The sequence below is a fragment of the Dunckerocampus dactyliophorus genome, chromosome 16, assembly GCF_027744805.1.
Source record: "Dunckerocampus dactyliophorus isolate RoL2022-P2 chromosome 16, RoL_Ddac_1.1, whole genome shotgun sequence".
In the NCBI taxonomy this organism is placed as follows: Eukaryota; Metazoa; Chordata; class Actinopteri; order Syngnathiformes; family Syngnathidae; genus Dunckerocampus; species Dunckerocampus dactyliophorus.
Genome location: NC_072834.1, coordinates 1,484,495 through 1,505,493, shown reverse-complemented (window position 1 = coordinate 1,505,493; position 20,999 = coordinate 1,484,495). Strand labels below are relative to the sequence as shown.

Here is a 20,999-nt window from a genome sequence, read left to right as displayed (position 1 = left end):
GTTTATGTTTCTTATGTTCTTATTCTTTCATTTGTTTTCTTTCTTTTCTTGGGAGAATGAACAGAATAAGATTTTCATTGCATGGTATAACTGCTGTTGTACTATGCACATGACAATAAAACTCTCTTGAATCTTGAATCTTGAATCTTGAAAGGCATGCATGGGCGCATGGGCACATGAGGCACATGAGGCACATGAGGCACATGAGGCACATGAGGCACACAGGCAAGGTGTTGTCCGACACTGGAAAGCTATTTTATGGGCCTTTTCAAGGTGCCATTGCTGTGATGTGATCAGAGTGGATGAGAAAGACTGTCTCTTGTGGTCTGCCGCTGGTGCCCCGTACACAAACTACAAGTGCTGCAACAATGGGATTAGTGACGGCCACGGACCTTGGCACAGTTCCACTTTTGTGCAGGCGCTCCCCTGCAAGTTCATGCATTTTATCGCCATCTACTGCTATTTATTTACTACATATTTCTTTACTTGTCAATGAAACTAACACATCAAATTAAAAGCGCAAAAAGCAAATCGTACCTATTCTTGGCCCAAATTAAGCATCATTGTTTATAAAAATGTAAAAATGACTAAATGAACAAAAATACAAATATAAGGCATTTAGAAGATTTTATATGGGCGTTGTGTGTGCCTTTAAGAGGCGGGGCCTGGGATGACGTGCGTGACGTCAGCTAGCTACTGTAGAGTTGCTGAGTGTTAGCATGGTTAGCAGTGTGGCGAGTGCCAGTGAGCGGCGTGAGTTGTGGCTGACAGCAGCTCCTGTGTGAATGTTCAGTGCGCTATTGCAGTAGCATTCTACTACATTGGCCACTAGGTGTCAGGAATGTTACACTGATGAGACACTAGCCACCAAGTATGCTAACGTGTGAGTCTGTGTAATATTTCATCGATGTCGTTGTTGTTTTCTATTATTATGTCAACTGTATTGGGTAACACAAGCGTTCATGTTGACGTGAGTTCGGTGCTAACTGTTGAACCTCTCATTCTACATCAGTGACCCCACATCAAATTCCATTGCCAGCCCCAATCCGGCTGAGTGAGTAGTTTTAGCTGCCAGGATGCAGATAATGATTGACGCGGTAGCTGCCCCGCGGAAGAAGGTGAAAAATGTCATCACATGTGCAGCGTCTTCTTCCTCCCTGCTTCTGAATGACGTTCTAGAGGCTGTGCTCCATGACGGCCTGCACCTGTATAAACACTTGTACCACTTTGGACAGCAGCGAGCGGATGACTTTCACTTCTAGATGTGATTTTCCTCCACAGGCTAACCTGCCGGGCTGTTCCCAAAAGAAACGAGTGTGAGGTTCCGCTGTCGGATCTCACGCTGACCCTTTTGACAGCCGCTAGCGAGAGGATGTCCTGCAGTTAACTCACAGGGTGGAGTGAGAGTCCATCTGTGGAGAATGTTAATTGGAGCTCAGCGAATCTGATCTTTGTCCGAGATTTTAGTAGCTTGTGATGTATAACAGTTTAGATTAGGGCTGCTTGTCATCCTCGTTTTTTCAGCCGTGAATGTACAAGAATGCAGTGAAAATAGCAAGAGAAAACAAGTTGTCATTTTACAAGAATAACGTTGTCATATTACGAGGAAAAATAATGTCATTTTATTAGCATAAAGTTGAAGTATGAAAGAAAGTACAAGAAAAACAAACAAAACAACGATTAAAGTTGCACTTTTCTGGAAAATTAGGTTGCGGAAAAGATTTTAATGTTGTAATGTAAGACATCAATTTATTATGAGAATAAAGTCGTAAGTTTACGAGAAAAAAAGTCACAATGTTACGAGAATAAAGTAAAGTTACAAAAGTAAGTACGAGTAAATTCGTAAAGTCCTTCAGGAAGGAAGGAAACTTTCCTCTTGCTTCAGGCAAGCTTTTATTTGTAACGTGGCAGCAAAACAGAGCAGTTGAGCATTTAGCATTTAGATTAGCATGCCTAGCTAGCCCTTCTCACTTCCGCCTTCCTTACCCCGCCCCCCTCCACATGCCCAACCGAGGCCAATGGTCACATACGCCCCCCCTTTTCATAGCTGTCTCAGCCAATGCCTGTAACATAAACTTAGGCGTTTTTTTCTCATCCATTTACGACTTTACTCCTCTATTATTACAAGGTGTTCTCGTAAATGTACGACTTTGTTCTTTCAGATTATTTTAGTACTCCGTCATAACGGGCATTGCCTGAGACCGCTACGTGACCTGGGAAGTTAATAGTACAACTTTTTTTTCTCTTAAATTTAATAAAGCCGGAAATTTACCAGAATAAAGTTGTACACATTCAATGTGGCCCTAAGAAGACTCTGTGGCAATTATGAGAAAAACAAATATTTTTGGAAAATTAGGTTGAGGAAAGCGTTATAATATGATGGGAATAAAGTCATAACATTAAGAGATTACATTTTACAAGGATCATTTAAGAAGAAAGTTGAAAAGTTTGGACCACAAAAAAAAAAAACACGCTTTTTGTACATGACAGAGCTGACTTTACACTTTGTGTGCATAGAGTGTTTCACATAGAGCACAAATAATCATAGAGTGTACAACAAGAGCGGCAGAACTTTGAACTCCAGTCTGAACACGATAACCTTCCCAAATAAGTCATTTGTCGTAATCGCAGGGAGTGTTGTTCTTCTACAGCATATTGGTGACCCATTGTTCTGCTGTGTAGAGCTGGCCGCCGCGCTGCCCTTTTCCCTTGGTTAATCATTAGAGAGCTTCTACGGCATGTGCGCGCGTCTGATAAAAACACCGCAGGAAGGAGGGAAGGCAGGTTGGCTTTTGATAAGATTCCAGATAGTTGGTGAAATAACCACGCCAAGAATGTCGGACAATGCCGCTGTAAGCAATCGGTCATGTGTGTATTATTCCTGTCTGGGGAACCTCACGGCAAAGTGGGGGAAAATTCATTTTTGTGCCTCTGAATGACAGGAAGTGTGAGTGTCTGTCCCCCCTCTTCGTTAAGTACACTGTAGTTTCCTATGGAAGGAGAAAAGTCTGCTTACCTGATCACACCTTGACTGAGGTGGAGGGTCGAGAAAGCTGGCTCAACCTAGTGAGAGAAACAAAGTGTCACTGATTGAAACCTGACTAAAAACACATAGAATGACTGCAGTGCCTCGCTCTCCTGGCCGCTTCTTCATCGACAGCTGACACGTTTCATAACAGAAACATACAGAGACAGCCCAATAATCCACAAGCCAAAAGCCATGGCAGGCTGGTGTGACAATGCATTCACACACACACACATAACGCCAAGGTCAGGGGACTCGTATACGGGTAGGCCAAGTGGGGGCTGTTGCTTTTAAAGATGCCCGGACTGAACAAAAATAAAACCTTCCTTTTTGCTCCCGTCTTTCACGTGCTGGACTCAAGACACTCGGACCTTTTCTACGTACACACAGCAGCCTGTTTCTCTCAAATGTCATCACAAAGGTGCCTGAATCTGGCTTAGTCAGCACTTTTTCCTTGCCGAGATCATCCATCCACCGCCACAGGTGTGCCTTAGGCTGGCCACAATAAAAGGCCACTCCAAAATGTGCACTTTTACTGTATCCACACTAGGGGCGTCCATTTGCATGTTCCCTTTTTCCACATATTTCTTACTATTACTTTCTTGTTTTCTTCTTAAATAACCGTCATAAACATTCTTTTCGTAATGTTTTGTTGTTTTTTTTTAGAATATTAGGACTTAAAAAATCTTTAATTTTCAACTCCATGCTATTAAAATGACATGATTTTTTTACTTTATTCTCATAAAATTAGAGCTGTTGTTTTTCATTTCTGCTGCTGTTTTGTTTTTTACTTCGTTCATGGTAATTTTCTTCTTCTCGTAATTATGACTTTATTCCCATAATATTTGGACTTTATTGTCGTAACATTAGAACTTTTTCCCCCACCTAATTTTCCAAAAATGACAGCTTTATTTGTTTTGGTTTGTTTTTCATATGACAACTTAAAAAAAGCCTTTCTTTGATATGTCAACTTTATGCTGCTAAAACATGTTATTTTTCCTCGTTATTCTCATGAAGTTACGACTTTTTCTCCTTAGATTACAACTTTTTTCCAATTAATATTTTGGCTTTATTTTTTTGTAAAATTACTGCCGATTTTTCTATTTTTTTCTGTTGTTGTTTTTTAAAAAAAAGGTTTCTTGTTAAATTCTATTTTTAGATGTGCTGTGGTCCAATTAAAAAAAGAAGGAACAGCCGCAGGCCGCACTTTGGATGGTCTTGGTCCACACCGTTGGTGTCCAGATGGGTTCACCAATGTTGAAGGTCACCAGGGCCCCTCAAGATGCTGTCTTGTTTGTCTTTCTAGTATATATTTTATATTTAATACAGAGCACTGATTCGATTCTGCAATGAACGTGTATAAATGAGCTTGTCTCATCATCCTTACAGTACAGTCATGAAGCAATTTCCTCATTGTGTGTCTGATGCACTTCCTGTGCAGGGGGGCAGGCCCTAGTTGCCGCCGAAGACACATGCCAATACCGCACCGATCTTTCAGGTTCCACAAATTCTGCCTAGCAACAAGGGCTGCATTTTTGTGGTCTGCGGGGCTTCTAACATTGGAAGCAAAAAAGTACCCTATAGCGGGGGTGTCCAGACTTTTTCCACCAAGGGCCACATACTGAAAAATCATTTTTTAAACCAGCCCATGTCGATACACGACGCTTTTTCATGGAATGAAAAGCGCTGGCATCTCAGCTTTGTGTCATCACCAACAAAGCGTATTGTAGTATGAATTGGTTCCCCTTTTCCCTGCTTTTCCAAATATCCACACTTTCTTCTTCTACATTTTTTTTGCATAGTATTATGACTTCATTCTCATAATATTTAGACTTTATTATTTTAATTTTCAGACTTTTTCCACACTTCATTTTCCAAAATGTCAACTTTTGTTTCTCACATGACCATTTTTCCCTTTCCCTTTTCAACTCCATACCATTTGTTTCTCTTAATATTAGAACTTCAATGTCTTAATAATTCTCTTATTCTTGCTAAATTACTGCGCTTTCATTTTTGCGGTTGTTTTTTTGTTTGTTTTCTTGTTCAATCGTATTTTTGGAATCGGCCGAGGGGCCATTAAAAAACAGCTGCGGGCCATAAATGGCCCCCGGGCCGCAGTTTGGACACCCGATAGGTTTCTTGATGTGCAGAACATTGAAGCAGTTGGAGATGCAACTCCCCTTCATTCGAAGCACATACAGTATATGCATGCCTAGCTACATATACTACACTATACTGCTACATATACTACAGTATATGCATGCCTAGCTACATATACTACACTATACTGCTACATATACTACAGTATATGCATGCCTAGCTACATATACTACACTATACTGCTACATGTACTACAGTATATGTATGCCTAGCTACATATACTACACTATACTGCTACATATACTACAGTATATGCATGCCTAGCTACATATACTACACTATACTGCTACATATACTACAGTATATGCATGCCTAGCTACATATACTACACTATACTGCTACATATACTACAGTATATGCATGCCTAGCTACATATACTACACTATACTGCTACATATACTACAGTATATGCATGCCTAGCTACATATACTACACTATACTGCTACATGTACTACAGTATATGCATGCCTAGCTACATATACTACACTATACTGCTACATGTACTACAGTATATGTATGCCTAGCTACATATACTACACTATACTGCTACATATACTACAGTATATGTATGCCTAGCTACATATACTACACTATACTGCTACATATACTACAGTATATGTATGCCTAGCTACATATACTACACTATACTGCTACATATACTACAGTATATGCATGCCTAGCTACATATACTACACTATACTGCTACATATACTACAGTATATGCATGCCTAGCTACATATACTACACTATACTGCTACATATACTACAGTATATGCATGCCTAGCTACATATACTACACTATACTGCTACATATACTACAGTATATGTATGCCTAGCTACATATACTACACTATACTGCTACATATACTACAGTATATGTATGCCTAGCTACATATACTACACTATACTGCTACATATACTACAGTATATGTATGCCTAGCTACATATACTACACTATACTGCTACATATACTACAGTTTACTGTCTATCTACAGTACATATACTACAGTATACTTCTACATATACTACAGTATACTGTGTATCTTCATATACTACTGTATATAGAGTATGTAAAACATATGCACCCCTAAATGGACGTGTCCCGATGAGACAGCCGCTCGTACCCCCGTAAGCGTAAATGTGGATTGGTGAATGCGTATATCGGGTGGGTGGGGGGGCCCGAGCTATTAATGGCAACCTCAAAATAAAGCAGCGCCCCTTGAAGATGGAAATAGACAGACGCGCTCCAGTGGGTGAACTTGTTCAGATCCGCTGCTTTTAAAAATAGCTATGCAATGCAAGTCAGGGGGAATTTATTTATTGGAGGCTTTATGGCGTGAACGTCATCTATAAATATCAGCGGCGGAACAACCCTCCTCGTACAGCGTCGTCCATGTTGTCAGCTTTCTCGGTCCCTTGGGGACGTTGTTGCATAACAGCTGCTGCTGTTCAAGTTTTTCTTTGTTGATAGATAGATACTTTATTCATCTCCGAGGGAAGCTCACAAGGATAGATGACTTAAAAGAGGAGAAAAGTAGGAGAACACTCCTACCGGTGAACACTGCAAGGTACGCAATGTGAGGCATGCATAAATACCAGGCCAGTAGAATCACTCAAACACCTCAGACTCCCCTCTGTGAATTGCATAGGCGATCAGTGCTGAGAAAAGCCACTCTCATCACTGAGGATGCCACACCCCCCCTGCACCACTCCTTCACTCTGCTGCCGTCAGGCAGACGATACAGAACCCCACTGGCCCGCAAAAACACCAACCAAGAAATCCTTCATTCCAGTTGCAGTAACTATCTTAACCAGCGCCCGGTAGCACTGTTGTTCTTGTATTGTAGTGTGTTTTTGTTGTGTGTTTTATATTGTACTTCATTGTGAGTGAACTTTTATAAGCCGTGCTGGAAGACAAATTTCTGTTCTATAGAACAGACAATAAAGTTCTATTCTATTCTATTCTATTCTATACTTGAAGCTGGAACTGTAGGCGAGCAATGAAGTCATTAACAGACCATGGCAGCCGTCAAGTATCATAGATGGGTAGAAACGATCTAGAGGTTTGTTCCTCATAGTTAAGAAAGTAAAATACCAAAAAATACAATGTTTATTTGTGGTGGCCCGCCACAAATACATTTAGACTGCCACCAATAGAGTTTCTTTTTTTGAAGATTTATTTTTTAAATTGCATGTTATTAGGCTAATGAATTATATGCTAATGAAACAAACACCCGTGTGTCAATATTCAAACTTTATTTCCTCTTTTAAGGTTTGAAAATATGACATAGATGACACAACGCAAAAAGCTCCATTTTACCCGTCCAACACAAGTTGGAATTTTTTTTCAATGATGTAATCTAGCCCCCAACAACAACCCCCGCCGCCACAGACAGAGTGTAGTCCTGCGGGAAACACTGAATTAATAACACCACAATACGTGCGCCATATTGTATGCTAACTGGAAAGTGTATGCAAAATTTTGGAGTACATTTTCGCCGTTTCGGATGCTATTAGACGTTTTTCTCCTTCCATGTTCTATTCAATACCGTCTCATGTGCCGTTTGCTTTTGCCATGAAATACCTTTTTGTAATCGATCCAAACGGGACGACAGGCGAGTGACTGCAACCGACAAACTGACTGTTTTGGGGTCATTGCGCCGCATGCGTCGCCTTTTTCCAGACGCAGGGCCCACGGAAACCACATCACAACCTCCTCATGGCAGGCATGGACCTGCACCACTGCTGAGGTTCCTGTGAACTAATACATTAACAATACACGGAGGAAATATTAACTACTTGGATGGTAGCCTGGCAGGCGTATTTCAAAGCGAATCGGTGGTTTCCCACGAAACCCTCTCAAACATCGATTCTTTCTGTTTAAGCTAGCGCCAGTTTCTCTTATTTGTCTCTCATGTGGTGTTTTCGGTGTGGGAACAAGCAGCCACCGGATCCACTAGACGACAGCAGACAAGACGTCAGGCATCAGACTGCCATCCTGTCTAAAAATGTCCCTCAACTTTAGCAGGAAGGAAGTCATTTCAGAGAGCGCTGGCAGCAGGGGAGTATGTCGACGTGATAAAAAAAGTGGGACAAAACAAGCAGAAGGAAAACAAGTCATGTTTGTCCCCCCGAGAGAGGATGATGAGCTGTTAGCTTTGGCCTTTTAAGGCTGCGTGCAGCTACCGTGCCCCCCGTGTTGCTCACGACGGGGTGTCGGAAAGCAAGCCGGGAGTACACCGGGTGGCAGCTGCTAGAAAAAAAGAAGTAAGAACGCTAACAAAGTGATGGTAAGAAAAAGCAAAGTCAGCTCTTTTTAGCTAGCTGAACTTGTCTTCATTCAAGAGTGAAATATTCCACCTATTTTCAGTAGTAACGTCAAGCACATACTGGTTCTGCGCCTTGTCTCGGTCGTCCAGAAAGAAGAGCGCGGTGGCCAGGAAGAACATGCCGCCCAGGACGATGATGAAGGGGCACAGCATGAGGGCGTAGCCCAGGCTGAGGAAGCGCCACAGTGCCGACGTAGCGTAGCTCTCACGCAGGCCGTCGGAGATCTGCACCAAGAAGAAGAGAAAGGAAGATTTTCGCGTATGAATCTCTTAGAAACACTTGCAAAATGGTGCTACACACTAATCCCTCGTAATTGCTCCCACACTCGACCATGACAAGCCAATTTCCTTCTTTGTAAATCAAATATTTTTATAGTTAGACTATTATGACCTTCTAAATACAGTTTTTAACATGATTAGAGCACTCTAGACATGAAATAACACCCGTGTAGTTGTATTACCCAATAGAGTAGACATAATCAGAAGAGACAAGCCATTTAAGACATAAATAAGACTTGTGCTTGTGTGTGTTGCAACAAATGTGTGGAGGACAGGAAGTAACGTCGGGGGTTCAGAGTTGAGTTTTATCTTGGGAGTGGATTACAGTAGCCCGTGTTATGATGATGATGATGGTGATGATGATGATGATGATGAGTGTGCCTACTGTGCTTTAAAAGCCAGTTTTTCCGGCCATCAAGTCTGATGCTTGTGTTCCTCAGTGACATTACTGACACCTAGTGACCAGTGGAGAATACTACATGCACCTTCTGAATGCCTTATATTTACTTCATTTTGCCATTTTTATGCTTGAAAACGCTTCATTTTGGGAAAAAAAAACACAAAATGAGCTTCAAAATGCATATTTTGGTACTAATAACAGCCTCCGCAAAACAGCACGACGTATGAACACACGTGTGAAAAACGGTGACAGGGTGAGCCACGAAATCATTATAGGCACAAGGTGTTGCGTTTGTTTTGGCCATACGGTGCGACGCTGTGGGAAATCATGTTACGCAAGACGACAACACACATAAAAAGATAAGAATAACAGCCAGCGGTGTGAGCGTGGGTGTGACCCATTCACACCGCGTGTGTATGATGAGGACGCGTGTGTACGACGTCATCTATGCGCATGCTTGCTTTACTCGTCGGCTGCAATAAATGCCCAATATATTCACTCCCTAGTCACTTCCTCGCACCAAGTTACCAATTTGTAGTAGTGAAAGAAAGGGATAAATGTGGAGCAGAGAAGTTCATAGCGTTTCTAGGGTTTACAGTTTATAGGCTCCAGCTTGAACAGAAAGAATCAATACAGTATAGCTTATGGGCTTTAAATACTGCAGCTTGCTCCGTCAGGATGCTTCCAGACCCCCCCATTCCCTTTCTCCCCTGCCCTACCTTTCTTTCCTTTATTGCAGCGCCCTGATGTACAGAGGAAGAATCATTATGGTCAAAATGGTCGAAAATGGCCGCTACTGAAGGGGTTGTATTTTGAAAAATGCCTGGGAATGAATGAGTTTACATTTTGACTTCAGTTTGTAAAATTACTGCTTTTTTGCTGTTTTTTAAAAGAGTTTCCTTGTTAAATTAAATGTTCAGAATGTGCCGCGAGCCGCACTTTGGACACCGCTGCACTAAGGTGTGTGCATTTTGGAGTTGAGCCCACCACCCCAGTACCGATCCCTGAAAATGTTCAATATGCTGTACAAATAAATAAGCAAAAAGGAAAAATAGAACAAATAAGTAAATAATAAACAATACCTGAGCTGAATAGTCAAATACAAGAGTAACAGTGGCCTAAACCTTGCATAATGAATGAATAAATACATGGGATGAAACCTTGGCGCTGTGAGATGGCAAGGAGATCCTTCCTATGGCTCCCTCCTGCCTCCCACTCTGCCAGCTGCCACGTCCTACTCATAGAAAACGAGCCCGTTCTGTGTTTCTCTTGGGAGTCCTGTGTGACAACTGCCTCCCAGCACATGAGAGCCACATCTCGGCTCACCGACAAGAGAATGTGCGGGCGTGCGACCCGTTAAAGTCAACTCCGGTGTACAAGAAACACCACGCGGGTTGAGAAAGTTCATCCTCGGAGCACGAGTCTAAATCCAAAACCGCCCAGTCAGCTTTCCGCTGTGTTGCTCATTCAGAGGCCGCCTACGCTCGGGGCGGACGTCATGACGAGTACATCGCACTTGCATGCTATACCTCAACCGAGGAACTCAGGTAGCGAGCAATGACGCACTTCTCGCCGCAGAGTTTGATTCAAGGAGCGTGGGGGTGTCCAACGTGAGGCCCGGGGGCTGGAAGATTTTTTTAAATATTAAGAGAAAAAAAGTTGTAATCTAAATGAGAAAATGTCATAATTTTTCCGAGAATAACGTCCTAATTTTCTGAGTAAAGAAAACGTCAGTTCAGTACCATAAAGTTGAAATATTAAAGGCATTTCATACAAAATGTTTTAAAATTGTAATATTATGAGAAACAAACAAAACAACAAATAAAGTTGTAATTTTTGGAACATTTGGTGGTGCAAGTAGTTATTATAATATTACAAGAATATTGACAAAGAAAATTTACAAGAAGAAAGTTGATATAGCTGCAAAATAAATTAAAAAAACAGTAAAAAGGGGTACAGTCGAGTGGTATTCTGACGAGAAAGAAAGTTGTAATATGATGAGAAACAAAGCAAAATAAAGTTGTTTTAAAGTTATCATCTTATGGGAATAAAGTCAAAATATTATGAAAAGAAAAAAAACTGAAATATTTGAAAATGTAAAAAAAAACAACAGTAAAAACGTGGAAAAAGAGCAAAGACTGAAGTACATACAGTACTAATAATAGGCTATCCACCATACAGCCACGGAAAAAATGATGTTTCTTCAGTTTCTTGTTCATTTGTAAGCCTGATACAACCAAACGTACCTTTGTTTGGACAAATATAACAAGAACAACAAAAATAACTCATAAGAGTTCCATTTTTTGGCAGTACAATGCTGTAGCTTTTCATGTTCGAACTTTGCAGTAAGTGATTTTGGTTATGATCAAGAAAAGCACGGAAGTTGCTCGATATCAGCTGTTAAAGTCAACTCTTACGAGCTATCTTTGTTATCATCATTATATGTGTCCAAACAGATGCACCTTTATTTGCAGCAGGCGTTCAAATGGATCAATAAACCAAAGAAACAAGGGTGCTGTCATCATTTTGTCTTACTGTGTAAGACACAGATGAGATGCAGTTTTTTTCTTGAAATATACGTGACTTCTTAGCTTATCGAAATGTGTTGCTTTCCAAAATATCAAAGTGGCAAAGTTACCTCCCTTCCTTGTTGAGTATGTGGCCCTCGCTGGAAACAGTTTGGACACCCCTGCTGCAGTATTTGTGTTTTAATGTGGGACATTTGTTCAACAAAAGATGGCGGTGACTCTCTTACTTTGATTCCATTTCCAGCATTGCGGGGTTTCAAGTACAACTTTGGTCTTTTGAAGAGCTTATCAGCGCTTGGAGATGACTTGGTTCTCCTTTTTTCCCTTCTGATTCACTAATCAAAGGCTTTGTGAGCGTCACATGCATACCATGTACACCCGTCAGGAAGTGAAATAAAATGGGCGTAGACCTGCTTTCTCTTATCTATAATGGTTGACTGCAGGTTTTAGAGCCTACAGAATGTTTATCTCTATGGAGTTACATATCAACTTCAGAAGTGCTTGTTTCACATTCCGCTGAGCACACAGCAAACTTTCTTTTGGCTCAGTAGGACTGTCCTGCTCAGACAAACACAGCGGCTCAGATTCAGCATTCGTGTCCCTGCAAAGTCACACATTTTTGGTGAATCAAATACAAATGTAAGGCATTCAAAAGACGTGACATGAAGTGCAATACAGTATCTGTGCACCTTTAAGAAACGAGGATGGGAAAGTGGCGTGTGTGACGTCAGCTAACTTTTAGCTGAGTGCTAGCAGCAGGTTCGCAGTGTAGAGAGTGGCCGACAGCAGCTCCTGTGTGAACGTTCACTGCATGTGTTCTCTGCTTGTTAATAAAGCCACAAACTGCACTGGTCTCTAGGCGTCAGCAACGTTACATTGATGAGACAATAGCACGCTGTCAATGCTAACATGTCTTATTTATGTCCAAGGTTTCTATTAGTATGTCTACTGTCTTGGGTAATACAAGCGTTAAGGTGATTATAGGGGTGTTATTTCATGTCTACAGGGCTCTAATAATGGTAAAAACCTTATTTAGGAGGTCATAAACAGGTTTGATATGCTCTAACTACAAATCTATTCAAATTATTAATATTGAACCCTGCTTCTCTTCGGGTCTGGAACCAATTAACTGCGCTAAACGAGATACGACTTTAGAGGGAGAGGGATGCGGCCCCACGACCTACCGAAGCGTGGCTGCAGGCCCAGCCTGACGACTAGGCTAAAGGCCGGACTGTGATTCCGATTCCATCTGTCCTATTGATCATCTTACATGATCGTTCATTAGTGGTGAGTACCTACACATGTTCCACTTTAAAATGTGTTCAATAAGTGTGTGAGGCGTAGTAGGGCTTAAAACTGGATTTAGACTGTTAGCTTCCTTTATCATGAGAGAACAATGGCAATTGAAGAGAGACTGGGGGAGGGTTATTGCAAATGTTTGCAAAATATGCCTTGTGAGTGTCAAAATAGACCTTTTTATGGGTTTTTATTTGCTGTAACCCCCACGAATAGAAGCTACTGTACAGTAGCACCCGTTGCTCCGCGGAACATATCCAAGCTGCTTTCAAAAAAGATCCCAAGGAGCAAAGTTTTACAGTCCTTGTGCCTCGCTCAACCGTATAACCTTGTGAGAGTCTTACCAAGCCTATCAGGTACGGACTTCCTGCATCACCCAGGAGGTGAGAGGTGAAGCTCTGAAACGCCACCGCTGTTGCCCTCCGCGTGGGAATTACCACAAACTGCACGAAGACAAGAAGACATGGAGATTACGTAAGAACAAGTGAGTCATAGGTGCGTGGACATCACGCTTGAACAAAAACACAGTGGAACCTTTGAAGCTGAACGTCGCAGCTTTAAGGGAAGGCAGCATTTTTTTTGTTGTTTACGTCTTAAGACTCTTTTTTTATGCTTGCGTATCAAGTATCTGTGTCACAACATGAGAACATGCGAAGCCTTCGTCATTCATCGTTGAAGGTAAGACTTCATTGACAAAACAATGACAGAACGTCTTTTTACGCTTTTTTCAGATTGAAAGAAATGAAAGGTTGATCAGTGGTCCGGGACATAAAGGCACAAACGTCACGGAAAGGTTCCATTCGGCTCAGTTCAGAGTTTTCCAAAAAGTTACTTTTCGGTGCCATTAAAACACAGTTTGAGGGCAGAGCAAATGCCAAACGCATAGAAAAAATATGTGCGTTCAAAAGCGGCCGTGCTGACATTTGTAATGAAATTCGGTATAATAAAAGAATCCCCAGAGAAGTAAGTATGGGTTTTCAGTACTTACCATTAAAATGTCGGCCGTTATGGCCCAGTTCAGGAAGAGCAGCGTCTCTCCTATGAAGATGCAAACCTAAATAAAGAGGACAACATTTAGCATTATGATTAAGATGTGGCCACGAGGGGACATGTACGTTTTAGCTCCTGCAGCATGTGTGGCCACGCGCCGCCCAACAAAACTGCTTTGGTCGCTGTGGCTGAAAAACATGTTATTAGGATTTGGCTCAACTCTCCGCAAACACGCACGTCTTCAGTTTGATTCTGATGAGACAAGCCCAAAAACTGCACGGATGATAAAGATTATCCGCCTTACATTTATATATATTTATATATCTGTACCATTTAAGTCTTACTTTACAGGGTGGGGCAGTAAACTTTGAATAGCTTGTTGTGGTTGCACATGAAAGTTGCGGGATGGCTGGTATTGCCATTTAGACTTTTTCTTCAAAACAAACCCTTTGGGATTTGTTTGCAGTGGAACCTATACGGGCCGCTTTTAAACGGGCCTGTTGACGTGCGTTTCCTGCCGAGGAAATACCCCTCTGCTTGTGTGCCAGCCCTCTGGCGGTACCGCACAGCGCCGCAGCGCCACACCGGCAGCCCCGATATGGGAGAAGCGGACGCCGTGCTGGACACGTTGCCTCGCAAGAGCGGGGAAAAAAAGAATCTTTCAGCAGATTAGTTATGTGTTGATGAGACAACAGCTGCCAGAGGTCAGTGTGCCACGACGGGCCGTGTCACGTTCTATAATGTGACACATCTGTCAGCGCCGTGCCGTGAAACCTGAGCTTGTGTCTCACGTGCTGCGTGAGATGATTTCATGTTTTAACATCCGAGAGCTCTCACCTGTTTGGTGGCTCGTTTTTCACACTCATGGACCCAGGGGTGCCCAAATGGCGGCCTGGGGATCTGAGGTTTTTATTGGCAATGAGTGTTTTGCAGAAATAAAAGGAATTCATTATTAATTACATCTGGGGTGTCCAAACCTTTTCCCACCAAGAGCCACATAGTGAAAAAGGAAAGGATGCAAGGGCCGCTTTGATATTTTGTATTTGTGATCCAGGTGAAAACGCCTACCATTAATATCAACTTCAATATCAACTAGTTTGCGAGCCATGACCACCACAAGAGATTGATTGACAATGGTCTACAGCCAATCAGGACGCAGAGGACAATGGGCGGTGCAGACAGAAGAGAGAGAATAACGGGGGGACACCGCCCCAAGTACAACACTCAACTTCCCACAATGTGATTCTTCTTAAAGGGCCAGGCCCGGCCTGTAACAGTGATCATACACGGGGAAAAAAAAAAAAATCAGGCAAACAGCGAGTCTGCGAAACCACGATGGAGTGAGGGAACGCTGTAGTTGAATTTATCAAAACGATGACAAATTTGATTCAAACATTGTCTCATCGGATAATGTTAACTGAATTGTATTTCAAAAAACGCTGATTTCGATGGGAGCATTGGTTCTACATTACACTTCATCATATGAATTCATTGATTGTATTCTACTCATTCATTGTTTAAATAACCAACTCCATTCAAACTGGGCCTCTGTGGTTAATCATGTGTATTCATTCATTTTGGAATTTATTCTTATTTTTTTTAAATGACATTTATTGATTTTTTCCAACTAACAACTGATATGAAAACATTGCTTCTACAGTTACTAATGATTGGGAACTGATGAGTTCTACTCCCCATTTTTGCAAACATGGTTTCCGATTCAAACAAATCAGGCCTGATAACAGCGCCTCTTAGCCCCACCCTGATAAGCCTTTTGCTGTTTCACTCATAGAACTACTCCCAAATGAACACGTCTTAAAATGTCTCTTCATCAATTGGGACCTGTTGGGTGACTCTTACGTAAGCGCCTGTGATGTTCTTCTTTGCCACCACGAAGATGAGGCAGATGAAGATGGCCGAGCCCAGCATGCTGACGGCGCACACGAGCGGGTCCGCTCGCTCTGTCTTCTGGCGGCACAGGCGTGTGGTGGCGGCCCCGATGAGCACGCCCAACAGGCCCGTGACGCAGGTGATGGCCCCGAAGATGAGCCTGAAGCGGAGAAGGAACATCTGCTGTAGGCACACGTAGAATATTGGCTGTACGAGAAGCCGTGCAGGGAGTTCTCTCACGTCTCTGTGCTGCTGCAGATCTCTTTGGTGCCGCACGGCTCTGCGGTCTTCTGCACCACCTGAGCTCTGGCCAGGTAAATGGGAATCCACATCCCGAACGCACCCGTGGCGAAGGACACGGCCGCAGACGCCATGGAGGAGAACACGTAGCTCCGACTGCACAGGAAAAAAACACACCCAAGTATTTCACACACGAAGACCCATGGATACATTTACTTGTGGCGTCACGCCACAAACAAATTTGGACCACCACAAATGCATTTGACGCTACTTACATTTTTTTTATTTAACATTTGGCGCTACTCCCCAACCACAAGCCTGAAAAAGCTACCACGACGGACTCGGCCGCACATTATAACGCATGTGTTCATCGATATCGTGCGATGCTAGATACAAAATGACAAAGTGCATTATCTTGACTAAGGATGTTTATCGTTGAAGCTGATTCGTTCGATTTCTAGAGTTTCCATTGAACCTATCACGCATATCGTTGGAATGTGGAAGCAGGCCAGAGTACACAGAGAGCACCCACGGGTCGAGCATGTGGGACCCGCACAGAGGTGTTCCGACGGGGATGTGAGCGCCTCTTCTTGTCGGCATGTTAGCTATGTTGGTTACTTCTTCATCGCTCTGAGCTTTTCAGCAAGCATGAAGCAAATGATATGGATAGAACTTTTTTATTTAAACAGAAAAAAGTGCGATTGCATCTAAAATTCACTTAAACCTTTTTTGGCATGACTTGCACGTAAATTCATCAGTTTTTACATTTCTAAACTAGATAAAAAGAGAGTAATATTTTCTTGAAACAACTGGAATAACATTTACACAGATTTTAAGACTAGATTTAACATCATAAATCTTGGTACGCTCTATGAAATGTGCTGTGCAGCCTTCACATTGGACCCAAATCAGCAAACACATTAAAATGGGACTGTTGACTTTCTTGAAATGTTGTTTTCCGTGTGTGAGCGCATTCTTACATTTAGAAAGTTTAGAAACCAGTTTTATTCTTCATTTAAGACAAACATACAGTATATTCATCTGTTGTTGAAGAGTAATCAAAATAAGGTTTTTAGCTTGTTCTTAGAAAAAAGAAATATCATCATAAGAATTGGCTAGCTATACTTTCTTAATATAAGATGATTTTTATCAAGTGAAAATTGCTTCTTTTTTCTTTTTAGGAAAAAAATGAGAAATGGTTGCTTAAAATGGGACTTGTTTACTTTGTTGAAATGTAGTTTTTGCAGTGTGCCCACCGCTGCTCAAAATGAGACCAACTTCCTGTTGTGTTGTTAAATGATGTTTTAAAAGCATGAGATAAAGTTGCACATTTCAAGCCAATCCCCGTGCGAAACACTGAGCTGTCGTCATGTAAAGCCTCAAGCAGCTTTGACGGTAAGTGGTAAGTAAAGTGAAATGCAGCGAGAGCTGACAGTTTTATGTCGGAGACAAAAATAACATGCCATTAAAAACAGCGTCCAGACGTGCTGAATGCAGAAGATTGTGTTGCCCAACACTCGCGCTATTCCTCAGATGAAGAATATGGCGCCTCACTTGGAATACACTTTGCAGTATACCCCCATGGGGCAACTTTACGTAGCTGAAAAGCTATTTCAAGAAATGTGGCCGCGAAAGGGTCGTATCATAACATCCAAAGCTGCCCTCGCTCACAGTAGAGCGCGTGTGATCGACAAAAGCTGGCTGTGTCTGCTGAACGTGTGTTTAAATATAAAACCCCACACTCATCCAAATAGTCTGCTCGTCCATCAAAGCCGATACTTTTTTTTGAAGCTTACTTTTTAGCGAGCGCCTTCATGTCACACAGCCACGACGTGCTCGTCTTCATGCGTCCTCCCATCTGGTCGGCGCTTCCTCGCTTTGGCTCGGGCACAAAGAGCAGGATCAGAGTTCCTGCAGTCATGCCCAAAACTGGAGACACCTATTGGGGATAGGACAGTTTCTATGATGTCAAATTGATGATGAATTCAAATGAAAGTAATACACTTTGGAGGAAAGTGTGTGTTGAAAAGCTAAATAGACGGCCAGTGTGTTTGCTGATACGCTACACTTTGGACACAGTCTATTCAGTGTTTTCTTTTTAGCAAAGTCCAAGTAGAACAGGGTGATCGTTATTTTATTTTTAGAAGGCTTCCTTTCCTGAACTGAACAATTGCAGCATGCTGCTGTCATCTTATACACTCATCTGTGTCCCATTACGGAGGAGAAGCGTTCAAAACCAGGTGCACTGCACCTCGACGTTGGGGCTAGAAGGACACCGTAGCGAAGGCTGTGTACCGTTGCATCCCGAGTCCATACCATCCAGCCTTTATGTATTTGAGGCCCTGAAGAAGGTTTGTGGCTTTGACAACATCTGTGAAGTGTTCTCATGCACTACAACAGTAGGGGTGTCACAAGATGTTGCAAGATTAAAACGTGGCAAGATTTCTGTCTCGTGGGATCTAGGCCTGGGACGCTAATAAATCAAGTATTCACGCAATAAATGAAAATCAACATGATATTTTGCCGGCCTAAATGTATTGCCATGTGCATGCGCGTCTGTTTTCCTCGTCGTTTGCCTCCAAACAGGCAGGAAGAGGATTCACTCTGTGCATCGCTTCCAGCACCTCAGCGCGTTTGTGCCATAGAACAACGGCATGAACGAGTGAGCCCTCTTCTCAATCATACAGCGTCTTTGTATCAGAGGGTGGAGGCGGGGCTGATGGCATACACACAAGAGTGCGGAAGAGTGGGAGTAATGCAAGGTAACGTAGTAGAAATGAAACGAGTACATTGCAGTACACTGTCATATATTTTGTCATCTACTTTTCTTAAAAGTAACGGTAAAATCTCGTCTTGTCTCATTCCCGTAGAACCGATCTCGTGCATCGTCTCGTCTCGTGGCACCCCTACTAAATTGCAGGATAAAAACAAGAATCAAATATAATCATTCTGTTTGCTTTGAGCACATGCTTTATAAATAGAAAGGATCTTTTCACATGTGGTTGTATTGGACTCAAAGCGGCTCAGTGCACTACTGCATATTTGAATGATGATACAGCAATGATCATATACCAGCGTATATCTACTTGTATACTCATGCATTATTTGGAGGTAGAGGCTCATGTGTGGGTGAGATTTGCTCACAAAGGCAAACGCAGTTTCATCTTTCAGAGCGCGTTCTGCAGATTACGTTTGCAAAAAACGTTTCTATGCGCAAAAAGCGAGCGTGTCGGCTCACGTGTGCGGCTTATGCGACTGTCTCCTCCGGTCTCTGAGACGGATGTGACTCATAACGTGGTCTGAGAATTTCCTTTTCCTTGATGGAAGATTAGCAGCTCAATCTTCTAATGTGCGTTCAGAGCCTCATGAGCTGTGCAGCAAATACGTTTCATTTTCAAAACGCAAACTCCAAGCATGTATGTCCAAATGTTGCTTTGCAATGCTGGTTTAAAACTACCGTACGTCTTGAACTGTGGCTCATTACGGTAATCATAGGGACTGTGTCACAGCAGCTCCAGGAAGACGAGGCTTTGATAAAAAAAAAAACAGAGTGGGTGGGGTTAATAATGTGCACAGAGCAGCTTGAGTCCGTGTGACGGAGTGGGACAGGGAAGCAATCGTTCTGAGGAAAAGTGACATTTTATATTTCATGGGTGTTTTTTTACCCTTTGTTTTTGTGTTTTGCCTGATTGCAAAAGGGGGCCGTATCGGAAGTAAACAAAGTCTTATTATTCAGTGTTTTATGTTTCATCGTCTATATTGTATATTGTTTATTTTTAGTATGCAGCAATGCAAGGCAAAAAAAAAACCTTTGCACCCTTCTTAATCATTCAGCAAGGCACAGCCAAACCATGACCTTTTAACCCCTGGCTCCCATAGGGCCCATTAGACACTTCCTGTATGGATGGATGGTTGGCAATCCCACATATTAGCAACTGCCCTCTCCTGCACCTTCTTTCTATGGATCTCCTTTTTGCCGACCACATCTTGTCCAAACAAGGCAGCTAGCAGGAACACGACGGGCAAAAACAAGCGGAAGCCCTGTCGAGTCATTTTACTGACAAGCAGGATGCCGCTACAGAGAACACGTTTCATGTCTTCATATTTGTTTTCCTCTGCGTGCCACAACGGTGATTAATTGGCTTTGGTGTTGTCGTGTTGGAATGTCATTGTGGCCACGGTGGAACAAACGGCGCCCTGCTCATTGTTATGCTTTTAATGTTCCAGCAAGACTAGTAGGAACCGACTTCCTGTTTTCTCAAACCTGCCGAACTGTCGGTCATATCCAGGAATCCAAAGGAATCCGCCGTCACCTTCTGCGACGGAACATTTACTTTCTGTCTTTAACGTCAGTTGCTTCATTACGAGGCGTCGCAGCCTTAAATTGTTTCAGGGTTTTAAAAGCTGACCCCGCAGTCGGCAGCACCCAGCGTGTCCTGTTAGACCTTTCATTGGTTCTGCTCCGTGATGGCTGGTATGCTTTTAAAGGCAACTCACGTCTGCAGGGTTTTGTCTTCCATTCACTGGAGCAACGGTAAAAAAGCGTGACGACAAAAGTGTGTTTTACACCTGCATTCAGCCATTTGGCTTATAGCAGGGGCGTCCATCTTCTTCCACATCAGTGGGCCATTTTGCTGTTTTTAATTGTGTCAACAGGCAAATATATAGACACCTATGGGTCTTATATATAAATATACAAAGTGGAACCTCAGTTAATGTTGATGGATGTCATTGAAAATGAATTAAAAGCTCCGCTACGTTTCATTTTTACACAACAAAACGTTCTCTTCAAGCCCCTTTTAACACAGCTGATAGGTATAAAAAGCATTTTCCATCATGTTGGATTACGCTACCAGTGGCGA

At 42.4% G+C, this 20,999-nt stretch overlaps 1 protein-coding gene across 2 annotated transcripts in view; it reads right to left on the bottom strand.

The window, feature by feature from the left end:
* Positions 1-20,999, bottom strand: part of spns2 (SPNS lysolipid transporter 2, sphingosine-1-phosphate) — a 67,386-nt gene that overhangs the window by 4,701 nt on the left and 41,686 nt on the right. The window contains exons 6-12 of one of the 2 annotated variants that reach the window (XM_054754341.1): positions 17,934-18,076; positions 16,138-16,293; positions 15,868-16,057; positions 14,006-14,071; positions 13,362-13,460; positions 8,576-8,739; positions 3,017-3,063 (exon numbers count right to left, since the gene is read on the bottom strand). In XM_054754341.1, coding sequence (XP_054610316.1) covers positions 3,021-3,063; positions 8,576-8,739; positions 13,362-13,460; positions 14,006-14,071; positions 15,868-16,057; positions 16,138-16,293; positions 17,934-18,076 — 861 coding nt within the window. In that variant the 3' untranslated portion in view covers positions 3,017-3,020. The remainder of the gene's footprint in view (positions 1-3,016; positions 3,064-8,575; positions 8,740-13,361; positions 13,461-14,005; positions 14,072-15,867; positions 16,058-16,137; positions 16,294-17,933; positions 18,077-20,999) is intronic. The other variant, XM_054754339.1, reaches the window with a different exon arrangement.